Source organism: Polistes canadensis, unplaced genomic scaffold, assembly GCF_001313835.1.
Source record: "Polistes canadensis isolate GaletaPanama2010 unplaced genomic scaffold, ASM131383v1 scaffold_55, whole genome shotgun sequence".
Taxonomy (NCBI): Eukaryota; Metazoa; Arthropoda; class Insecta; order Hymenoptera; family Vespidae; genus Polistes; species Polistes canadensis.
This window is the reverse complement of record NW_014569602.1, coordinates 470,314-494,383: the sequence shown is the minus strand read 5'-3', so window position 1 is coordinate 494,383 and position 24,070 is coordinate 470,314. Positions and strand designations below refer to the sequence as shown.

At 31.6% G+C, this 24,070-nt stretch overlaps 2 protein-coding genes across 2 annotated transcripts; one reads left to right on the top strand and one right to left on the bottom strand.

The window, feature by feature from the left end:
- Nucleotides 1-6: 6 nt before the first annotated feature.
- Nucleotides 7-4,759, top strand: LOC106785743 (heparan-alpha-glucosaminide N-acetyltransferase-like). Its single transcript, XM_014746456.1, has 11 exons — nt 7-957; nt 2,152-2,301; nt 2,466-2,596; nt 2,690-2,805; nt 2,880-3,045; nt 3,124-3,328; nt 3,481-3,648; nt 3,729-3,850; nt 3,919-4,088; nt 4,151-4,435; nt 4,522-4,759. The coding sequence occupies exons 2-11, from the start codon at nt 2,185-2,187 to the stop codon at nt 4,701-4,703; spliced, it is 1,662 nt and encodes a 553-aa protein (XP_014601942.1). The 5' UTR covers nt 7-957; nt 2,152-2,184; the 3' UTR covers nt 4,704-4,759.
- Nucleotides 4,760-4,971: 212 nt separating this feature from the next.
- LOC106785744 (putative mediator of RNA polymerase II transcription subunit 26) lies at nt 4,972-22,908 on the bottom strand. Its single transcript, XM_014746457.1, has 12 exons — nt 22,356-22,908; nt 15,917-15,939; nt 15,520-15,602; nt 14,675-15,050; nt 13,983-14,467; nt 13,548-13,840; nt 13,282-13,463; nt 13,092-13,217; nt 12,769-12,822; nt 12,529-12,654; nt 7,261-9,960; nt 4,972-5,528 (listed from the first exon to the last, which is right to left on the bottom strand). The coding sequence occupies exons 1-11, from the start codon at nt 22,376-22,378 to the stop codon at nt 7,403-7,405; spliced, it is 4,329 nt and encodes a 1,442-aa protein (XP_014601943.1). The 5' UTR covers nt 22,379-22,908; the 3' UTR covers nt 4,972-5,528; nt 7,261-7,402.
- Nucleotides 22,909-24,070: the final 1,162 nt, after the last annotated feature.

Sequence of the window (24,070 nt, the reverse complement as noted above, 5' to 3'; positions counted from 1 at the left end):
ATTGATTTTTGTGCTATTAATTAATTGAATAATAATAGTAATAATAATAATAAAAATAATATAATGATACGTATGAGAAAGAACAGGTTTCGTTTCATTATAAGAGAGGTAAGAGAGATTGTTTTAATACTAAATTATAATATATTTCAAATAATCAGAGATAATAATCTTTTTTTTCATCTTCACAGTTGTCTGTAAAGATGTTATATACACACACATATATATATATATATATATATAAACACACACACGTGAACACATCAAAATAAGTTCCATCAATAACGAAATAGATCATCATCTAATGCAATATTTCAAATGTAATTTGTTAATCCTCCTTTCCCTTTGACACACATATTCAATGTCCACGTTTGTATAATTTAGGTATTATAGTATAGTATAAAATAGTATAGCATAATAGACGGTATTTCATTTTCTAAATAGATATTTTTAAAAATTAAACAATTGTATATGTATAAAAAAAAAAAAAAATTCTTTTATTCGACGTAAAAGTACTTATATTCTTATTAGAAAGAAAAAGAAAATAAAAAAATTCTAATACTAAATGCCAACGAAAAGGTCAACAAGAATATTCGCACGACCGAGTGGCGCTCCTGTGATTCGTGAAACTTCAGCCACGCATTCCAATATTCTAAAGTCGTTCAGTCGCTTAAGTTACTCTCAACGAATCAGATCGTATTCTCGTGAAATGTGACAATATTTCAATCGTAAATATTTGAGTATAAAGTTATCTCGAAAAAAAAGAAAAAACCATACACATACACAACATACATTTATTTACATTTTTTTGTCAACTTATTTGTACATAAAAATTAATTCGTAAAAATCTTGATTCATAGTGAAAGTATTAAAAATTATGATCGATTAATTGAGAAGAGTAAACAATCGGTTTTACTAACAAACAATTGTTATTTTAATGTACACAATATTTCAAAAGGGGTAAGTTACTTTTAATCATACCATTGTGTTTCTTTATATTTTATTTTATTATAACAAATGTAAAATTAAACAGATATTAATATAATAATATATATGAATGAAATAATATTTTTGATTAATTGTATTTATCATAACCATACGCGAAAGAATTATTTATTATTTTATTTCTACAATATAAAAAAATCATATCGATGAGACAATATCTTATCATACGTTTCAAATAAATCGGACATTTAATAAATTATCTTATACGATAAATCATAATCGTGTTACGATAATCGTTTTAGTTATATTTATTAATAAAATCAATCAAAGCAGCTTTTAATTACTAAGATTTTAATAATTCTTGTGCATTTGTCTAATTTTATTTAATCGAGCAAAAAGAATTAAACGAATTAATCAGGATTCATTGGAGTAATAATAAACCAATTTATAGAAACTTTTGTTTAGTTACTGTGAGACTTGAGCAAATTTATTTTAAAAAACTTAAATATATTTTAAATTTATTTTTTTTTATATAGAAAATTGTTGTGCATTTATTTGTCTTATTGTATTTAATCAAGCAAAAAGAATTAAATGATTTAATTAGGATGCACATCGTAGTAATAATATGCATATCTTTTAAGCAGATTTATAAATCTGGGTTACGCGAGTACTTACTTTCACGTTTACAGTGTGTTTGTTTGTATCAGAATGTACGTTTTCTACTTATTCAGGAAAAGCCGGATAACTTGAAACAGTTAAGAAGATATACTTGGTGATATAGTTTACTTAAATAAGAACGGATGCTGCATTACCAAGATCAAGGATTTATTTTTAATTAAAATAATTTATTAAACATAATAATCGTTTCAAATGAAATTTTTTTTAATTCATCGATAATACTAAGGTGACAGATGTGTAGTAATACTAAACTAAATATAGTAGTATACACACAGATTTTCTATTTAATATCTGATTATTTAACAATCGATCAGCTATGATTCAATTAATTGTACTTACGTACATCTGTTTATCTCAGCGATAAAACTCAATAAAAAAATTGTTACGTTCTGTTCCACTTTCTCTGTAACTGTTCAGCAGAGACTCGTATTATGTATATGTGTCTGTGTTTGTGTTTGTATTCGTATACATAAGTATACATATCTATATAAGGATTTTTATGGAATTACACGAATGAATTTTTATTTTCAGCTGTAATATCAAATAAAAAATAGAAAGGGGAGAATGTTTGAACAGTCGTGTTTTCACAACGAGTTAAAGTACGACGAGGCTTGTGTTAAATTAAAAAATAAAGATGGATCTAATGCATGGCTTTATGCACTTTCATCTGATTGCGTTTCCGTAGGTTTTCTTTTATTTAAATAATCATTATCGATATATTCAACACGGACGTATCATTATTTTCAAATTATTATCTAAAATTTTATTTATTTATTTTTTTAATTTGTTTAATTCGTTTCATTTAAAATATGTTATTTTATATTAAGTTCTCTTTCTATTTGTAGTGTCCTTACAGTCGAGTATCTCCAATTTCAACCGTGAATTATAGTATAAAATTTAATACTGCTAGATCTATGAAATTGGCAGTACTGAACGTCGATGGTTTTAACGAATATATATCTGAAAAAAATATCAGGTATTATTTATTCATATATTTCTAAATCTTACAAACATAGATCTCACGAGGTATACCTAAATGTTTTATTTTTTATTTAAAACAATTTTTTAGTAATGCGATATGCAAACTTTCACCGAATTTAGGAGAATATGGAAGTTACGAATTATTACTTCGAAATGATAGTTGTTTTTTTAACACCGTTATACGACCAACCAATTCTTACATCAGTGAGTAAACAATTAAAATTTGTTTAGAAATATTTTTATTTCTGAAAATAATATACAATTTCTCTTTCGCATAGCTCTCCTCATTGTTTTTGGTATAATAGTATGCTTTCTAATTGGAATTTCTATGTCGAGACAAATATGGCAATTGATCCAAGAAAAGTGTATGAAACGAACCGATAATCAGACCACCAACGATGCTGCAAAAAAACGTAGAGTGAAATCTATCGACACCTTTAGAGGGTAATTATTCAAGATATTTAAAAAAACAAAAAAAAAGAAGATTTTTAAAAGAAATTAATTGTTATTCGACTATCATAGAATCAGCATATTATTTATGATCTTCGTTAATAACGGTGCTGGAGGATATTATCTACTTCAGCATGCAACTTGGAATGGTTTATTAATAGGAGACTTGGTTTTTCCATGTTTCATGTGGATTATGGGAGTTTGTATTCCTATAGCCATATCCTCGCAATTATCACGCGGTATTTCGAAAATAGAAATTTCTTTAAACATTTTGAAGGTAAGTGATCAGAGAGAGAGAGAGAGAGAGAGAGAGAGAGAGAGAGAGAGAGAGAGAGAGAGAGAGAGAGAGAGAGAGAGAGAGAGAGAGAGAGAGAGAACATTTAATTTAATACAAATAATAATTTTATATTTGTGTTTTGTTTTTAACAGAGAAGCGTGATGCTATTTTTTATTGGTGTTGCATTAAACACAGTAGACAGTGTATCACAGTTAGAAAATATTCGAATATTTGGTGTATTGCAAAGATTTGGTTTAGCTTATTTAATCGTTGCTTCGATGTTTCTATTTTTAACACCTAGAAAGCCTAAAAAAATTCAGGCGAGTTTATTATAATATATTTAATAAATTAATATACATAAAAAATATAGGAATAATATGTAAGATTATTTATATTTCAGAATTTGTTGCATCAACGATTAAGAGATGTATCTATGTTGTTACCACAATGGATCATGGTAGTAGGTATCGTCGTAGTACACTGCTTGTTAACATTCAAACTTTCAGTACCAGGATGTCCCACGTATGTACGTATACTTAAGATTTACTAGACATTATTGTCAAAAAATTAAATAAGTAACGTTATCGCAGTGGTTATCTTGGCCCTGGTGGACGTCACGAAGATGGAAAGTATATGAATTGTACAGGTGGTGCTGCTGGATATATAGACGACTTAATTCTAACACCTAAACACATATACCAAAACTTGATGATAGTTTCGGTTTATGGATCTAAACCTTTCGATCCTGAGGGTATTTTAGGTAAATAAAAAAGGAAATAAAATAAAAAAATAATTCGTAAACCTTTCGGTTGATTATTTTAGGTTGTTTGACAACGATATTTCAAGTATTTCTGGGTGTCCAGGCAGGACAAATTTTATTGTGCTATAAAGATTGGAAGGACAGGGTTATAAGATGGCTCTTATGGGCGGTATTTTTAGCTATCGTAGGATTTCTCGCGCACGTTTACGTCATACCCGTAAATAAAAATTTATGGTCGCTATCTTTTGCACTGGTAACAACAGCTTTTGCGCTTGGACTCTTATCAGCTTGTTACTTGCTCGTCGATGTTGCTAGAATATGGAGAGGTGGTCCTTTTCGAATACCTGGTAACTAATTCAACACTAATTTAATTAAACAAATATTTTTCTTTTTTAATTGAAACTTTTCTCAGTTCTTTTTTTTTAATTTTTAGGAATGAACGCTCTGTTAATGTACATCGGTCATGAATTGTGTTATCAAATCTTTCCATTCCATTGGCGTATCGGTAACATGCATAGTCGTACTTTAGTATTGGTAGAAGCTATTTGGGGTATTGTACTCTGGACTTGCATAGCTTACATTATGCATCGTAAACGAACGTACATTACTTTGTGAACGTAATTTGATTAGAACATTTATTCGGGTTTCGGGGTACAATGATAGATTTTCTTGATAAATAATTTATTTTACACGACTTACATTTTAAATGTAACATAATGACAGTGTTTGTGAGGTAATCGTATTACCAACGTATACTTTCTCATCTAATACGAATTTGTGTAGTAAGTACATTTGTTTCTGTTCTAGTTTTGTAGTTTTATTCTTTTTTTGTAATATTTTATTTCTTTATTATAATTTTTTTAAATATTAATTATTATTATTATTACGTTTTTTTTTGTTTTGTTATCAATCGTAAAAGACGATTAGAGTCTATCGTGAGTTTTTTCTCCGTTCGTTTTAAATAACAATAATCATTTCTTTTTTAAACAAATTAATCGACGCAATTAGTAAATACAATAAAACTAAACATTTATGTGCAGCTTCTAATTTTATAGTCGTTTGTTGGTTTTTTTTGTTCGACACACATATCGTGGGATGATGATTTGATAACGAATCTACCAGGCGGGAGGAAATACGAAAGGAAGAAAAAATAAATGGAACGTGGGTTACGTGTTTAGGTTTTCTTCCAAAAAGAAAGGAGAAAGGAAAAAACGACGTTATCGATAGATTTATATCGATACGCACGATACATAAGATTATATTAATATGTAAAGAAGAAGATAATGATGATAATAATAATAATAATAATAAAAAAAGACAAAAAAAATGAATTTATAATAATAATAATTAAGTGACAAAATAAAAACACACTAATAACGCAGCAGCTTTCCTAAGAATCGTGCAGCCCGATCTGCGTTCAGTAATCGGTTGCATCGGGTCCTGTAAAATCAAAGACAAATATTAATCATCGGACATATCTGTAATGAAAATTATTTAGATTGCATTTTAAATTCAATAATAGTATTTTTTTGATACAACAATAATACATCAAGTATCTCAAAACGAGCAAATCGAAACAACGTGCAATGCTAATCAAATTGAATTCATACCATTTATTATCCATTTCCAGATTCCTCATAGGTATTTATAGTATTGAATTGATTTTTATATTAATTATTACCTTATATACTTCGATACAATATTATTTATTTCATTGTATTTTTCTTTTCTGTTCTCTTTTATTTAATTTTTGAATATTTATCTTTTATATTTTTTTTTATTAACGACTCGTCAGCATCCTCTTGGTCCTCGATCACAAATTTCATTTTTTAAAAGTTAAACGAACAATAGTTTTCTACGAATGGAACTGGTGCGATAGTTAGTCAAACTTATTCGCTTAGTAAACAAATACTCTACATGCAATAAATAATATATTAAATTGTTCGGAAAATAATTTCATTAGTCGCGTGTTTACCGATACCCAATCTTATTTTAAATTCCAAAATTATTTTACGTTCTAGCAACAGATATTTCAGACGTGATTTAGTGTTGGCATCGCATCAGAAATGGAAAATAAAGGTTTGCATTTTCGTCATATTTTGCTTTCTCATTGTTCTAAGTTTCAAGATTATTTAAAATATCTTGGATTCTAAACATGAAACAATCGTCTTTTATTTATTATGACAAAAATGAAATTACTTTCCGAGCAACCTAATATATTTAATATTATTTTACTGTCATTGAAATTTAAAGAAAAAAAAATTAATCGAAGCAGTAAGAGATTACAGAAATTGTCATTTGCGTTAGAGACAGTTACGAGATTGCATGCATGTGTCAACCAAAAATATTTAGCAAACTAGTTATGGTAATGACACCGTTCTCTGAAACCCGTTTGTCCAAACTAGATTTGATATTTTTTCACGATTTTCATATATACGCAGACACACACACGCACACGCACGCGCACACACATATTTTTTGTATTTCTTCCCAAAAAATAATGTAGACTATAACGATTGAATGTAACCCGTTAGAAACGATACAGGTTTTAGAATGAAAACTAGAAAATAATCGTATGGACAGTTTTGCGTTATGCGATTACTGCAATAAATAGATAAATATATCTTTTTTTTTGTATTCTAAAACGAGATACGAGAATTAAGCGATGCTAGCATATATTTTTTTTTGATAACCGGTTACGTTTTTATTGTCTAGATTAAATAGAAACAAAAAATATAATCTTGATCATATTGTTTTTATTAAACGCGTGTCGCGCGTATGAGTTGCAGAGCACAAAAAAGAAAAAATACAAAAAACAGGCTGATCAAAAGATGAAAGATAAAGAAAAATAGGAATAGGAAGAAAGGAACGAATGATAGAAGAATAAAAAGATATTATGAAGGCCAATAAGTCCGTGCAATTTTTTGTTCTTCTAATTGTAAGTAAATAGCATTTGAAAAAAAAACTGTATAGAGTCATTGGTCTAATCAGTTGGGCATTTAATTGAAAATTAAACAAATGACCACATTAACTGACCATCAGGATAATTAACCTAATGGATAAATGTACAATTTGGAAAAGGAAAGAAAATGATAGAAAGATAAATAGATAGATAGATAGATAGATAGATAAAAGATAAAAAAAAGACGAGTATACGAGAAACTATATGTACCGATAGAAAAAAAATCACGTAGCCTGTAGCTCCCCGGGCATTAGTCGCCCAGTCGTTGCGAATTTCGAGAAAAGTTGCGCGAAGCTCGTTCCGTGGACCGGTTGTTTGCGGCCAAACACGGGCCTCACTCTGCCCCGGGCCATCAGCAATGGTCGTTATCGACGTAGGATAGGGGAAGGGTTGTCGTTGGTGAAGATCTAACAACCGATGGTCCACTCGATCCGTTCGTCTTGCATCCTTGTAAAGTTTGGGGTACGTTTTTGGTGCTTTTGATACGTGGACAGAGAACATTGACCTTGTAATTCCAATAAGGAATTTTGCTTTCGAGGATTTTGAAAGCGATCGATGGTAAAACGTCGTGATTTTGATCACGTTCGTTCGCGTTATTCGATTTCGGACTTTTCCATGCTTGGTAATAGGGGTCCTCCTTGGAAATGCTTCTCTCAAGACGATGTTGTTGATTATTCAATTGCCGATTGACGTTCAATTCGGATTCGTGCGATTTTTTCCAAGATTGTTCGCAAATCGGCGAATATTCTGGCGACGTTAACCCACTCGAATAATTAGAACAATAATTGTTCTCGTCGTAATTGAACGCGTGTGTCTTCAATGGTAGACTCAGATATTCTCGTTTCAGCGATGAACCTAATCCTCCATCAGTCATCTCCGTTGTATCCTCTGCTAAGATAGAGTCATCGTTTAATAGCCTGAAAAGACGCGAATGGGTTTGAGTCCTTTGATATTTTCTTAAATTCTTCGTCGATGTACACTCGGAATCTGTGTCAACTTCGGATATCATTCGACTCATGTCCGATGTTACACCGCTGTCCTCGTCGTCGGTTTCTTCCCGTGAATTTTGTACGCTCAACAAATGTTTCCTTTCTTTACTACTTTGTTCCACTTCCAATTCGACGAAACTTTCGTCGTCTTGTTGATTGGATTCTTTTATTGGATTTCTTTCCGAATCATCGATTGGATCATCGAGTTTTGTTAATGCTGTTGTTGTTAAATTTCGCGAATTTTCTTTATCCTCGTTCCAATTACATTCGGACACTACGATTTCTGGTTCTATTTTTTCGTTTGTCGAATCGATTAGATCGTTTTTCTCTATTGACAAGAAACTAAATCGATCCTGATTATTTCGAAGAATTTTCTCTCTTTGCCTTTCACCATCCAGTTTTCTCTTATCCTTTCTAACGTGACTGGTAACGTCAACTTTCTTCGATCTAACCGTAAATTCTGTTTCGACGGATTCTTCGCAATTAACTCTGTTAACTTTCGTAGGAACTTTTCTTAGGGTAAAGTTAACGTGGGCAGTGTCGTCAGTTTCGTCGATCGTTTCAATATTTTTTTCTTCCATCGATCTAACTTTTGTACCTGGTCTCTTCAATGTAAAATCAACTGTAGTTTCTTCTTCCACAATCCGATGATTTTTTTCGGAAGCTCGTGTTTTTTCCGATTTTATTTGACTATCACCAACGATTACCGTGGTAACATCTTCGTTGTTTTCAGAAACAGAGAATTTAAATCTCAATGGTAAACTGACGCTGACGGTGGTGTCCACTTCGTCGGGTGGATCATCGCAAGGGGTCACGCTGTTCCACTTTTTGGTGTCCTTGTTTTTTCTTGGATAAGGAATCTCAACTTCTACGTGCTCGGTGTCTTCGTAAATAACACTTAACCGATGAGCTGGTAAAACTGGGTCACTTTTCAAAGATTCAACGCGATATTCTTCTTCCTCTTCCTCGTCATCCTCGTTTTGCGAATCACAGCTGGAAATGGTGTTCTCCAAATAGGGTTCATTAACAATTTCAGCGGGTTTCTTGTCATCGATCTTATCATCGCATTGATCAGTCCCTTCAGACTTTCCATGTGGATTTAAACCCGTCGAGTAAGCTAAATAAGAATCCGAATCACTTTCAGATATCGTGTCGTTCGTAGTGGTATCGTTGTTCCTGCTCTTGGTCAACTTGCTAGATGAAGAAGAAGAAGAAGAAGAAGATGAACTCTCCGAATCTGATTCACTAGAATCATTGCAGTCGACGTAAGTGTAATTAGGCACAGTGATTTTTGTTTTATCAAAGTGTCCAGGATCAATTTTTGAAATGGTTCGTTCTTTTTCCTCCTCAACAATATTCAGAGTCGTAGTAAGACGATCGTTAGTTTTTTCATTAATCGGTACCTTCGAAACATCATTCATTTTTCTCCAATGATCTTCCTTAAAAACATTATTATCATTTGACGTTGTAATCAGATTTTCTTCATTTATCAAATTTGGTTCTACGGTGTTGTTGATCGATTCTTTAACATTCACCTGTTGAATCGGAGCTTGACAATGTGCCACGTATTGCGGATAAATATTATTCACTTGATCGAAACTATCGCATGACATGTAATTCTGATTGTAAACCGGATAGAAAACATAAGTGTTGCCGTCCTCGTAACGACGATAAACGTACGGATCGAAGGGTAACTTCATCGAGTTAGGATCGCTTGGATTAGGAATTGTTGGATATTGTATTGGATGATAATAATTCCACCAACCCTCGGGATTCCAATATGGTGGTGGTGGTAAAGGGCCTGAAGGATGAACTGGAGCAAGGGGAGCAGGACAGATAGGGATATATACACCGTGCTGATTGCCCGGCACGTTATTCTCGGTTTGGCAGGTGTAATCTGCTTGACGATTTTCTTGCGTGGCTACAACAAACAGCACATTGCATTCAGACAAAAAAAAATCAACCTCTTCCAACGCGGCTTGTTTGTTCTTTTGTGTTTTCCTTTTTATCATTTTCATCAGTAGTTCGAAAAACGATGCTTTTCTTTTTCTTAATTTCTGCTTTTATTGTTTTCTTTTTCTTTTTCTTTTTTTGTTTTTCCTGTTGGATAAGTCGGAGGAGAACTCACCCCGAACATTCAAAAAATTCTTTTTTTGTGTCTATGAGCGCTGTGAAAAGTATTAAGAAAATTTGGATGCAGTAGTGTTGCTTGATTTTTAATTAAATTCATAATTTTTGGGATTCATATTCAAGTTTATTAAGGTCAAAATTATTTAAAGTTTCTTATTATACGAAATCTTGATTGTAACACATTTAATTAAATGATTAAAGTAAAATGTTTGTCATTGTTTTAATTATAATTGAAAATTGTGAACGAATGTTCAGAGTGACAAAAAATAATTTTCTCCCCTGACAACGCGTAAATCCATCATAAAAAAGGGGGTCATGTGTTGGCAAAATGAATGAAAAAAAGGGATTCTAAGCCAAATAAAAGAATATAATCGGACGAATATAATGACATCGACACGAGATATTATGTGAACAAAGAGAGAGAGAGAGAGAGAGAGAGAAAGAGAGAGAGAGAGTGAGAGAGAAGGAATGAATTAAAAAAAACATTGATCCTGTGTTCAAAGGAAACTACCGAAAATTTCGCCAATAAAAAGAGATCACCAAGCAAACGATCGAACGGCCTCCTCTTATGTTATTTTATTTTTTCTCTTTTGTCTTTCTTTTTTTTTTTTTTAATTAATTGTTTACCGCAACTACGAACGGCGGATATATTTGCCTATATATTTTTTTATCGGGGTCTCGTATTTTTTTTTAAACGAGATAAGTATAAATAAAACGGATGGGTGGTAAGAAGAAGTATATTTCGGATTGAACGACAATAACGCGTGTTCATGCTTCAGAATAACGTAGAATAAAAAGAAGAAGTAGGAATAAAGAAGAAAAAAGAGAGAGAGAGAGAGAGAGGAAGAAGAAGATAAAATAAATAAGATAAATAAAAAAAAAATATTGTAATAAAAATCTCTCTTTCTTAAATGTGTATACACATGCAACTGTGCACTTTTATTTATGCAATGCAAATCATTAAATATAACTGTATGATATATACATCATCCCAGTGACGAGAGATAGAAATACAAATAGAAAGAGATAGAGATAAAGAGATAGATAGATAGATAGAGAGAGAGAGACAGAGAGAGACAGAGAGAGAGAGAGAAAGAGAGAGATGATAGATTGAAAGTGCGAAATAAACGTGAAGTTATTAATGTAAACATGCAACACATTCCCGGTTAAAAGTGCCCAGTCCATTCGTAGCACCGTCGTAATTCTTGATATTAATTTTCCATTAACTATAAATCTACTTCGTGTACCATTTAAGTTAAGTTAAGTTAAGTTAAGTAAGTACGTATGCGTGTGTAAGATACGGCATGTAGATACGGCATGATTCGTATTGAACGAGGAGGAGGAGGTAAAGAGCGTACACGAAAATAAACTTTTAGTGAATCAGACCGTTTTACGCGCCACGAATTTATCGTATATCTTGTATATATATATATACATATATTTATTTATATATGTATATAGTTATATATGTGCATGAAATAGTGTGTATATGTGTATTATATATGTATGCTCGTTAATGCATGTCTTATTGATGTTAAAAATCCCACGTTGGACGAAGAAACTTTGACAGACTTTGAAATCTGCCTGGGTAGATTATGTGATCTTGATTATATACAAAATCATGTTTTTTTTTTTTTTACTATCGTATATAATATCTACTCTTTATATAAATTGATTTGATTTAAACAAAAAAATAAGTATTATTTTGTTTGAAAGATCATAGAGTAGATGTTACAACGATTGTAATTAATGATGTAAATGTATCTTACAAATTTCTGGATGCTAAAGTTTCTTCTGTAAATAAATTAGATTGATTGATTTTTTTTTCTTGCGACTTAAATATCTCGAAGATGATTACTTTATTCTCACGATAAATAATTCATTCTATGAATTGTTTTAATTGGTCATTGAAATAATTCGGCCGGGGATACGGGAATTCTCACGATAATTTCGGAGGAATTTTCGTTATTCCTGTGAACACAGGATTCGGGTTTGTTCCAGCGACACTATGCGTTATTATTATTATTATTTTTATTAATATTTTAATAATTATTAATTGTGTGGAACATTTTGATTTTATTTTACGAGTTAGACGCTGATCGTCGTGGAACACTAACGGAAGATGAGATTACTAAAAAGCCTTGGTGTGAAATAAATTAATTCTTGAACGAGTAGGCACGCGTAATATCTAGCGAGTGAATTTATTGTTCGAAATTATTATTTTTTTCCTTCTTTTTTTTTTTTTAATACGGGTATGTTTTGTATGAACGTGAGATGATTATTATAGATTTCTATTACATGATAGTTTGAAAATAATTATTCATATATTTATTTGAATTTTATTTTCTATGTTACTTACCTAAGCTCTCAGGTGCAGTCATAGCTTGCAATATTCTGAAAGATCGAGAAGGTATCGCACTGCCCATATATTTTTTCGGTTCGGGTACTTGTTGCTCGCTTGGCGGTAAATTCGATTGCACGTCTTCTGTATATAAATTTCAAATATTATTTAATTATATTCCGTTTATATTAAAGTAATTGTAAATTAGATAGAAAAAAGTATGGTTCATATAAAACAAAAAATAATAATAGATCGTACCAAAAGTTTTAGAGTTTCTATTCTGTTTCTTGTTTGCATTCTGTACTCGTGGCACTGTGAAGAAAATATTATTATATAATTATTAATATAAAATTGTTAATATATTAAATAATTTATATTTTATAAAAACAGGGATGCACAAAATTCGTTTATGATTAAATTTAATTATTATCATTAAAATTGATATACGAACGTGTACAAATTATTTTCTTATTTACACATATTCGAACCAAAGTTGGATTACTTGGTTCATTGAACACAAATATTATTAATATACTTACAAATGTTTTTTTTTGTCGAATATTCTATAAAATTAAACTTACTTGTAGCTGCAGCTGAGATCTCACCAGAGTCGGTCATATTTTGCAAAAATCGGAAAGCACGCGATGGTATCGCTGCACCACGATATCTTGGATCTTCTTCTTGATGAAGATAATTATCCCCATCAACTATAAATCACTCGCTCATTCATTTTGATCACCCAATAAAAAGAAAATGTTTGTAAATAATTACCTTGTTCCTTGAACTTGTTCATCAAAATCCTATCATCTTCAGTAAGTTGTAGTTTACGCAATTGTTCATTATCAACATCGTTCAAGGAATCTGTATCAGTGATTTTTTGAAGAACTCGGAAGGATCGAGATTGTACTGGTCCAGGTTCTTGAACTGGTGTTGGACCTCTTGGTTGAACAATTCTAAAAATATTTTGTTGAATTTTTCCAAATTGAATTCATTTAATTCTAATCCAAGTTTAAAGAAGGATGTTGAATTTGACATACATTTTTGCTGGTTCACTTCTAACAGGATTGATTCTAACGTTAGATTGTTGAACATTACTGGCAGTTGTTACGTTCGTTCTCCTATCATCACCTTCGACCATGATAGGGATGACGTATGATGTTGGTGCCTGTTGAGTTTGCGGAGAAGATGGTACATAGATTTGCGGTTGTGGGATTTGATTCTGAGGACTCGTTTGACCCCATCGCTGTTGATGATGGACACTTGGTTGAGTCTTGAATTGATGATGTCCGGGTTCTTGTTTTACTGCGAATACCGATGGTCTGTCTTCGATCTAAAAATGATCAGTAAAAATAATCAAAGAAAGTAAACAAATTTGCCGATGACATTTAATTGTTCTTATTTTTTGAATGATTCAATTTTGATAATTAATTACCGATGGAAATTAATAGTAATCGAAGGAAAAAAATACTTACACGGATCGGTATGACTCTTTCTTGTTGCTGTGCTTGGTGATTGATCATAGGTTGACGTTCCTGTTGTTGCTGAATTGTAGGACTAGACACTTGACGTATCTGTTGATAGGTTGGACTTTGTGGTTGTGGTTGCTTTTGTTGTTGCTGTTGAGATGTTTGCTGTCTTTGCTGATTTTGCTGCCATTGCGGTATCGTTTGCTGAGTTAGCTCAGTCTTGTTCGTAGCGTAGGTTGGCTGCGTGGACGGATTATACTCGGGTGACGAGTTCGCTGTTTTATTGACGCTCGAACGTTTCGCCCACTCCGGCAATTCTTCCTGCTGCTTGTTCTTATTTTGTAACCAAGGCGTCGGTGCTTTCGCCAATGTCACTTGGGGAGTACCGGGACTTTCGGGTGAGGCTGGTTGAATATTTGTAATCTGGATGGGAGTCACTTTCGTCTCCTCTTTGGCACCTATTTTTGCTGTCTGTTCCATTTGTCTATCTGCTGCTATCAAATTGAAATCACACTTATTCATTTTTACCTTTTATTTCAAATTATTTATTCATATTTCAAGTTATTTTATTATGGAAATAGTATTTTTATTTTTGGTATTCCGATTATATTGAAGTTAATAATAAATAGATGACTCAAGAGTTAATTTCCTTCTAATAACCAACACATAATCATTAAATTTAGAATAGAATTCTTTACCATTTGAGGGCACTCTATTGAGAATCGGCACTTGCGAATTTCTATTAACCGGAGGCTGAGGTGGAGCATTCAGTGGGAAAACCGGAACGGCGACTTGCGGCTGAACAAAGAGACTCGCGCCACTCGTTTGTTGCACTGGTTTCGATTCGAGGGCTGACTTTGGTGGCCCTTCTATGCCCTCGTCGTTCGCATTCTTTGCTACTCTTCTTGCCATACGTGGACTTCGAATTTGGGATAGGTCTAATTTACCACCCATACCGGGTGTATAAGTAAAGGGTTTCTTGTCCTTCGTTAAAATAGCATTTTGAATGGCTATCGGTGGTTCGTAGCCAGTGTCTGGATTCATCGGCAATTGGGCCCTTTTCATTCCTGGTGCCTTTACATACAAATACACAAATTAATTAAACTTTGACAAACGTGACAACAATTGATTTAATAATTATGAGAATCACTTGAACGTTTCTAACAATTAAAAAGGTTTCAACAAAAAATATTAAATGTACGATGATACAAATTTATTAATAGTTTTTAATTAGGTCACTCTCGTAATAAAGTTATCAAAAACGTTTTTTTAATTTGTTTTAAAATTGTTACCATGTAACGGGTCATAATTATTCGTGCAAATTTATCAGCAAAATGTGTGTTTACTCGAAATGCTTAATTAGTAGAATTATCAGCCGTGAAAACTTTCATTTACATGCACACGTGTGTATTTTTTGTTTTCTTTTCTTTACGTATGTGTAGACGCAAATACGCACGATGGTACGAAAACACGTCGAGAAGGAACGCGATAAGGTTTGCGACTGGGAAAGGAAGTCGAACACGCCAATGGAAATATGCCTTACCTCGGCAGTACTGATCCTCATACTTGGCATTTGACCGGGTACCGGTGGTGGTGGTGGGGGTGGTGGAGGCGCGGCACAAAATCCTGAAACGATTCATATTTTGCGGGAAAGTTAATTAAATAATATTACGGGAATTTTTTTTCTAATCAACTTTTACGCTTGATTTATGCAAATATGCTGTATAAATCGCATATAAAAATGATAGATAAACAAAATTTAGTTTACAAATTTTATTATAAATAGTATGGAAAGAAAACTTTCATTTTCAATTATGTTAATAGAATTTTCTAAACAAACAAAAAATATTAAGTTTTCGAATTGATGATGCGTTCGTATTAACTTAAATAAAAATAAGTTTTCAAGAGAGATTTTTAAAAAGAAATGTTTATACACGTACCTGAAACCGCTGCTTCCGAGCTCCTGCAAAAAGAAAATGAGAAAAATACATAAGTTGTAAAGAAAGAGAGTATTTGAAAAAATCGATACAATAACGAGATAGAATCGAGCATATGTTCGTGAAATAAGCGAAGCTTTGCAAAAATACACGCCAAAAGTTAACTCCTCCCCTCCCCTCTTCTCTCTTCCTCCTTCTCCTTCTCTTCTTTCTTGTATTATTTTTCTTCTCTGTCTTTTAAATCGTTCGAGACATTCCTACGTTATCTGCGGCATGCAGTCGCACGAAAGATGAATCACCTTGTACGTATTCATATTTCACTTTACACCTATATTCGTAATGATCTGACATATTATACGAGAAAGATTAAGCCAATGAAATGTAATTAATTAATTTCATCGATTACGAGAACTTAGGATGAATTCCTGTAGTTATGAACTTTTCAAGATTTATTACCGATAAACAAAAATATTTATTCTAAATAAAATTAATGTAATTCTTTAAAAATTATTCTTTTCTATAGGTAAATTTTTGATTAAACACGTTTACGAATAATTTGGAAAACAAACAAAAATAAATACTACCGCACTTTGATTCAATACAAAAAATAATATTTATGAAAAATATTACGCGGGTGTGCGTGATTCATATAATAATAATAAAAAGAAATAATAAACGGATTAGGTAGTATTACGCGTTGATGGTTTAAATTACAGTTAAAGTTGAAGGAAAAAGTGGTTACGAAAACCGCAAAATCGAATTCTTCGAAAGATAATGTTTACAAAAGAAATGCCGTGGCATGAATTATTTTGGACGTTAATCGGGATAAAGGAAAAACTTAGAAATTTAAAACATAGGACGAAGTAGACGTGATGTCAGCGTATTCTTTGATGTTGATAATAATTCGTTAGTATAACAGAAACAAGAGGCACAAATGGTAGTAGTTCGTTCAAACGATTAAATCATTCCTCTAAATATGTTGCACTGTGCACTTGACTTTCAGTTGCGTTTTAAAAAGAGGAGACACAAAAGAGTTTGAGTTATCTTTACGAGACTACTACGTACACACATATATCTCAATATAAATACGCATACATAAACACAAATGATCAACGTGTGAAGAGAGTGAAGAGTAACGGGACTATTGAGAAAGTAAGTGATAAATGATCGAAAAGAAAGTAAGAAAATAATATTGGAGAAACGATTCGAAATAGAAAGAGAGAGAGAGAGACAGAGAGGAAAAGAGAGTTGGTTATTTGCAATATAAAACTATAAATAATATAACCATATTTTTGTGGTCTGTGTTAATAAATTATATTATCATAATTAATATTTATCTTTAATATTAATACATTTCAATATATATACATTAATAATACTAATTATTTTTCTATTTTTTATCTTAGTAAAAATAAATAATATATGATCGAAAAGAAAGTAAAAAAAAGAGAGAGAAAGAGAGAGAGAATTGGTTATTGGTAACTGATGTGTGTTAGAATATTGCTAGATCTAAAAATATCGACAATACGCTAACCCAAAGTCGTCCGATAGTTATTCGCGAACGAATGAACGAACCGAAGAACGAAAAATCTTTTAAAATGTCTTTTTATTTGAATGATTGTTTATACATTTGTCGTTGATATTGACGTTGGTCGCATCACGTTTAAAAAGATAAAAGAAAGCGATGATAATAGACACCGAGTTAGCTAGGTACATACATATATTATATATTTTCATCTAGACTAAAATATACCACTCTTTCAATCGTGGACCCGTTTGGACGCACCTGTTGACGCACACCAACAAATGTTTCTTTCTTGCTTTTAGTAACTATGTGAAGAAGAAAGATAGAGAGAAATAGAGAGAAATCATCGAACAATTCTATGATACAAATTTATAATACTGGGTGTCCTAAAAGTTAATAATAAATTTTGTTTGACAAAATATTTGGAGGAGTGGACCATAGTAAAACCGTTATTTCTTTTATCAGTTTTCAAGTTTTTATGTGAATTAATTATATTATTATATTTAATATTTTAATTTTAAATATTAAAAAAACATTATTACACTTTTATAGTAATATTTATTGTTTTGTTTCTCTTTTGGTAAATCGAGTATTAGTACACCCAGTAGTGTATTGGCAAGAAAAAAAAAATATATAATAAGAAAAAATATAGAACACCTTAGTATTTTATGACTTTGGTGAACTAACCCAGATAACAAGTTAGTCGTTTGAGTCAAGAACGAGTGATACGTCGTCCAATACGGGCAAACGAATTCCATTTAAGGAAGTTTCGCGTTAAGTCGAGTTGCAAGGTCGACCTATCGAGAACCGTGTTCACCGTTTTTAAGTATTCTTTCTCTCTCTCTCTCTCTCTCTCTCTCTCTCTCTCTCTCTCTCTCTCTCTCTCTCTCTCTCTCTCTTTGTAATTTTTTTACACCTCTCGAATTTATCTGAAGGTAATTTTCCTTTGGCCGATGGAGGAAAAAAGATGATGAAGAAGAAGAAGAAGAAGAAGCTCATATCGCAAGCTACCTTACTAGCTTTTACCGAGTTCAAGATACTCTTATGTAAATTTAGCCGCTGATTTAACCGACACCCCGCCATGCTTTAGTTCGTTTCGAGTCGAGCAAACTAGCTTACGATGGGATTACGTTCTATTCGCAGAGAAAACGACCGAATTGATTTATCTTATTTTTGTGAATATTAGGTGTATAGACGTTTCGAAGAAATAAATTAAAAATACAATAAAAAGAAATAGAATTATATTACTGATAGATTTTTTAATCGATCGTAAACACGTAACTTTGCTCTCAAATATACGATAATATTAAATAAAATTAGATAAAAATTAATAATATTAAAAATAATATAATTACTTTTCAATTAGATATAATAAAGAATAAAAAATTATATATGCTGCCGTATTAGATAAAATTATAGAACTCAAATTTTTCTTGAAATAATATAAAAGATAACAAAATAGATTAAAAATAAGAAAACAATAGGAATTTATCTTCAACATTTAATAAACTCGATTGATTATATCTACAAAAGAAGACAACTGAAGTATAAAATATTTCTCCATAATTAATCATGAGATTAATTTGTCGATAGTAAAAAAGGTTAGTAACCCTCGGTTCAGATCAAAGTCAAATATCTCAACTATAATATTATTCTAGTACTATTATATTTTGATTGATTGATTTTATGTTAGAATAAGCTAAAAAAAATCATACTAAGAAAGACTCGCAAGATATCTTTTCATCCTTTTTGTTGGGTGTATTATTTCTCATGTGGAAAGCGAAACTTTTAATAATAGAATATTCGGGAAGAATTTGAAACAGCGGGCGCTTTTATTTTGGCACGGCTATTGTAACACGTGGCGGAGTTCGTTTTATACGTCTCGTCTATTCTGCAGGTGCTTCAAATAGTCGTGGAGTCGATTTCCGTGAAATATTTGGCGAGAACTACGAAACCGTTCTTTTATTCATTCGTAATAATTACTATCGTTCGTTGTAAGTCTATTAGAAAGTCAACATGATTCATTATATTTATATAATTATACTTAACTTTCACGTTTTAGAAACATAACTTGGGTTATGTCAACAAATTCAAATATTTTATACTTTATTTTATAACAAATTAACAACATTTTCAATGATTTACAAATTAATTTGAACAAAAAAATTCTATTATTTTATTTTTTGAAATGAAATATTGTAGATGCTTGTTGACGATATGTAATAAAGTAAGAATAGATTTTATGATGGAAATGAATGATTTGAATAGAAAAGTGTTGGGAAAATTAGGAATCGAAATAAGGATTGTGATCGGTAAGTAAATGGGAAATATTCTGAGAAAAGCTCGGTCATGGCGAATCGAATGTGCGATGCCGCGAAGCTCGGAACCCAGCCAACAGAGAGATAGTCTATAGCATAGAAATGTATTTAGGTAGATACGCCAAGCACGGTTTAATTTTAGAGCGGGTTGACCTGCGCGGCGAAGCGCCGTATAAAATGCTTCCGATTATTTTATTTTTAGGATTTCGTATGTCGTGGTTTATTCGTACGCGGTAACAAAAAAGAAAGAAGAAAGAAAAAAAAAAACCACCAGACGAAATGGAGTTATGAATAAACCGATTGGTTAGACGAATGGGTCGATTGAATATATTGAAGATGAGGAAAGATGGAAAGATAAAAAAAAAATAAAAAAAATAAAGATTATTTTAAATTTATTTTTACACGAATTAGAGAGAGAGAGAGAGAAAATTTGTTTGCTATTCGATACTAAGGGAATAAATCGAACTAAACGATTGGATGATGTCAACGAGAATAAATAGTTGTTGGTTTGATCGTTAAATTTCATGAACGTAAACACGTGACTATTAATGGGAAAAGTATAAATGGATCATTGCGAACATCGATGCTCATCTATTTTGGATTTGTTCTCGCAGATACTCGGTGATTAGTTCGTGCGAGATAACGCGTAAGGAAGGAGTCAGAAGAAAAGATGAGAATGAGTCATTGCTAACATAAGAGAAATCGGACGCATTGGTCTATCCCAAATGTTCGCCCGAGCAAAAAGATTGGTTGAGAGAGAGAGAAGTAAATGAGGTAAGAAAAAAATAAGAAAAAAAAATACATAAAAAGAGAGAGAGTGAGAAGAGATCAAATTCGAAAAAATAAACGAAAGAAAGAAAATAAGAAGATTAGTATAGACTTAGAAGAGAAGGACGGTGGTCCAACGTTAGCGATGAGCCATCGTGAACCGGTACACGTATACGCACGTTAAAAATAAATTGCTTGCCGAGGTGGTGATGGCACGTGGCAATGAACAATTTTCCTATACCTTCGATCGGAAGGGGACCGACATCGGTCATTCACATCGTCTATCAATTTTCTTTTACCTTTTAATCACACAAATGTTTTACAAATTTGTTTTTACCTATCGAGAGGGTGGTAAATTGAACAAAATTTAATTACAATAAAGTAGTTGAGTAAGTAACAAAATGATCTTGAAAGAAAATGATAGGAAAATTTGTATTTACGTGGGTGTTTAACATTTGAAAGAAGAATTGCGTAAAAGAAAGAAAGAGAGATAGAATATATAACGTGGGCGATCGTTATATATCAACTCCGTTCTTGGTTAGACTTCGTTGAGTTAACTCACCGATGGCTATTCGAACAATGCACAGCATTCATGTTGAATATTGGACCGTATTTCTCTCCCTGAAACGATTCGATACTTCTCTTATATTTTTCGTTCGAAACAGAATTTACAAACACGAGCTTTGCTAATCTTTTTCGTTTTATTCCTAAGATCGAACGATAAAAAAATCATTTCTTTTGTTTTTTTTTTTTATTTATTTTAACTTATAAAAAGCGTACAAAAAGTCATCGGTTGGAAAGAGATAAACGAGAAAAAAGATTTTCGATCTTGAAACGATTAAAGTTCGAACGAAGTCAGTCTTCGAATACGAAATGTAGGTCGAAATGTTTTCTTGGAACCGCTACAAGGTCTATGGCTTTGATCGAGTGATCACGAACAAAACGTGTCCCTACTTCTTCTTCTCATCATCTTCTTCTTCTTCTTCTTTTTCTTCTACTTCTATTTCCTTTCTTCTTATTTTTACTCTTCATTTTGAACTTAATTTTCTTAGGAAAACATTTAAACGCGAAAGGTGAATATTATTTTGTCTTTTCATCAATGATCAAGAACGAAGTGTCCCTAACTTCATCTTATTTTCGTTTGTTCACGAATGAAGATACTTTTCTACTTCGTTCTTATATTATTTTTTTCTTGTAATTCTTATTTTAGGGGGGTTGAATTGATTTTATTTGGAGATATGTTTAGAACACAAGATGAATACTCAAAAAAGGGGAACATAATTTCTTTCATTCTTTTTATTATTTCCTGACCTTTCTCAATCCTTTCACGAATTTGAAGCTTGCTTGGTATTTCCGTATAGATCGGATTTAAGAGGAGCTAAAAGGGAAGACACTACTTATCGGAGTCTCCACTTCGTCTCTTTCGTTAATAAGAGAAACACGAATATAAATCTCTTAACTCTCTCTCTCTCTCTCTCTCTCTGTTAAAAGGAAGAAAACGAAAATGATCTCTTTTGGTCTTTCATTTCCTACAAATGAATCTCAATGTTTCGCATAGAAAACAAAACTAAAATAGGCGAATTATAATCCTTGCTATATAAAGGGTATTTCATTTACACCCAGTTAATTAATAACGTAAAACAAAGGTAGTAGTAAATGTAATTTAAAAAACAAAAAAAGAAAAGAAAAAAAAATATATATATATGAAATTTGTTAAGATTTTTCTCCCAAATATTTAGTGAATTCCTAATAAAGTTAGGAAACAAGGGGTTAAATCGTATTGATTATTTCTAAATTTGTGTAAATATATTTGATAAATACTGCTGCTTACCCCGCATAAGTCGACGAGCTCATTTCGACAATGAGAGAAATTAAGTTTCCTCTCTTTCTCTCTTTCCCCTTGACTTTTCCCAAATGAAAAAGGATCCCGAAGAAAAACTCGCGTGTCTAACAACTCCTAGGCTTTTGGTTATCTTCTTCGGCTCGTGCCGCTTCTTCGTCTTCTTCTTCTTCTTCTTCCCACGCCGATGGAAACCGGTTTTGTTTCTTCTACTACTTTTCTTGCTTACTCCTGGCAACTATTTTAGATATATTCGATGACAGACAGAAGGTTGAATGGGCACTCGTTCTAATTAAAATGTTTTCCTTGAGCAACAATATTTATGACGAAAATTATAAGAACTCGATAATGAAAAGTGTAGAATTTAAAGACTACGATGAGATATAATTGATGGCAATGATGATGATGATGATGATAATGATGAGGAAAACGTTGATGAAATGGAATCAGGAAAAATGATCAACCAGCAATAGCAGCAGTAGTCAGCAACAGCACAAGAGCCGATGCCGACACTAGCGCGCGTCCGCCGCTACTGCTGATTCGACCAAGCTCATCGAGAATCGTTCTTCTCCTCGTCCATGCGTTCGTTTTACCAGCCATTTCTTAAACAGCAACTAGCGACACGATTGGTCAACTCGAGACTGGATAAGAATGTGAAACTTCTTTCTAGTTCATTTCTCTATCTATCGTTCAATATTTTTATTTTATCTTCTATCTACAATCTCTTTTGACTAACGATTGTGTCTGTTGTTTTTTTTTGGATTTCTATTTATTAATGAATCATTGATTTTTGACAAAACTTGACTTAGCGTCAAACGCGATCTTGATAACATTCTATTATTTGTATTTTTATTCTGTGGTTAATGCTTTTGATTGTGTGTGTGTGTGTGTGTGTGTGTGGTTTTTTCCACTTGATTTTTTATTATTTTTATTTTTTTTTGTTATTATTTATTATTTAAGGTAATAATCGATTGATTATCTTTTTAAAAAAGGGATGGTATATATATTAATCCTTTATGGAGCAAAAATGTTAATTGCGATTTCTTTTTTCGGTAACATATAGCAAATAGCGCATAGATGACGAGAAAAATAATAAAAAAATATTTTTTTACAAAAGATTAATTGATATGTTGTAGAAATGCAACGTGGCTCTGTAAATATATAATTTGTTATGTATAATAATTTAAATATTTTAAGAATATCGTGTCTTATATATGGTTTTTGATATTTCTAATTACTAAAAATAATATATTAATTATTAAATTCTATAAACACACATACACACATACAAACACATTTGATTGATTGAATTATTAAATACATAAATACATCACCATACACTTACTAAACATATTCTTCTTTTTCAAAAAGAATTCTTTATTCCTGTGATAAATGAAACACTTGTTAACATATTCCAACTAATCTTCTGTCTAATTATATTTTACAAAGATAACGAATACTTCTTTTCTATGATCAAAAAAACACCTGTTGAAATTTTTCAACTTTTCTTCCGTCTTACTATTTTCTATGAAAATCAAAAAAGTTATCCCCTTTCTGTAATAGAAAGAAACACTTGTCTACACATTGAAATCTTTTCTCTTCCTAATTATTTTCTACGAAAAACTTATCGTGTTATTTTTTATCGTTGAATTAAAAAAAAGATCATTATTATGATGATTATTATTATTATAATTATTTTAATTGTT

Coding starts and splice junctions, on each gene's coding strand:
- LOC106785744 (XM_014746457.1), bottom strand. CDS start 22,378: ATGAGCTCGTCGACTTATGCGGG. Junction 15,051..15,519: donor TGAGGATCAGTACTGCCGAG/GTAAGGCATATT, acceptor TTGTATGTAAAG/GCACCAGGAATGAAAAGGGC. Junction 13,218..13,281: donor GAACAAGTTCAAGGAACAAG/GTAATTATTTAC, acceptor AGTGATTTATAG/TTGATGGGGATAATTATCTT.
- LOC106785743 (XM_014746456.1), top strand. CDS start 2,185: ATGTTTGAACAGTCGTGTTTTCACAACGAGTTAAAGTACGACGAGGCT. Junction 3,329..3,480: donor TTTCTTTAAACATTTTGAAG/GTAAGTGATCAG, acceptor TGTTTTTAACAG/AGAAGCGTGATGCTATTTTT. Junction 4,436..4,521: donor TGGTCCTTTTCGAATACCTG/GTAACTAATTCA, acceptor TTTAATTTTTAG/GAATGAACGCTCTGTTAATG.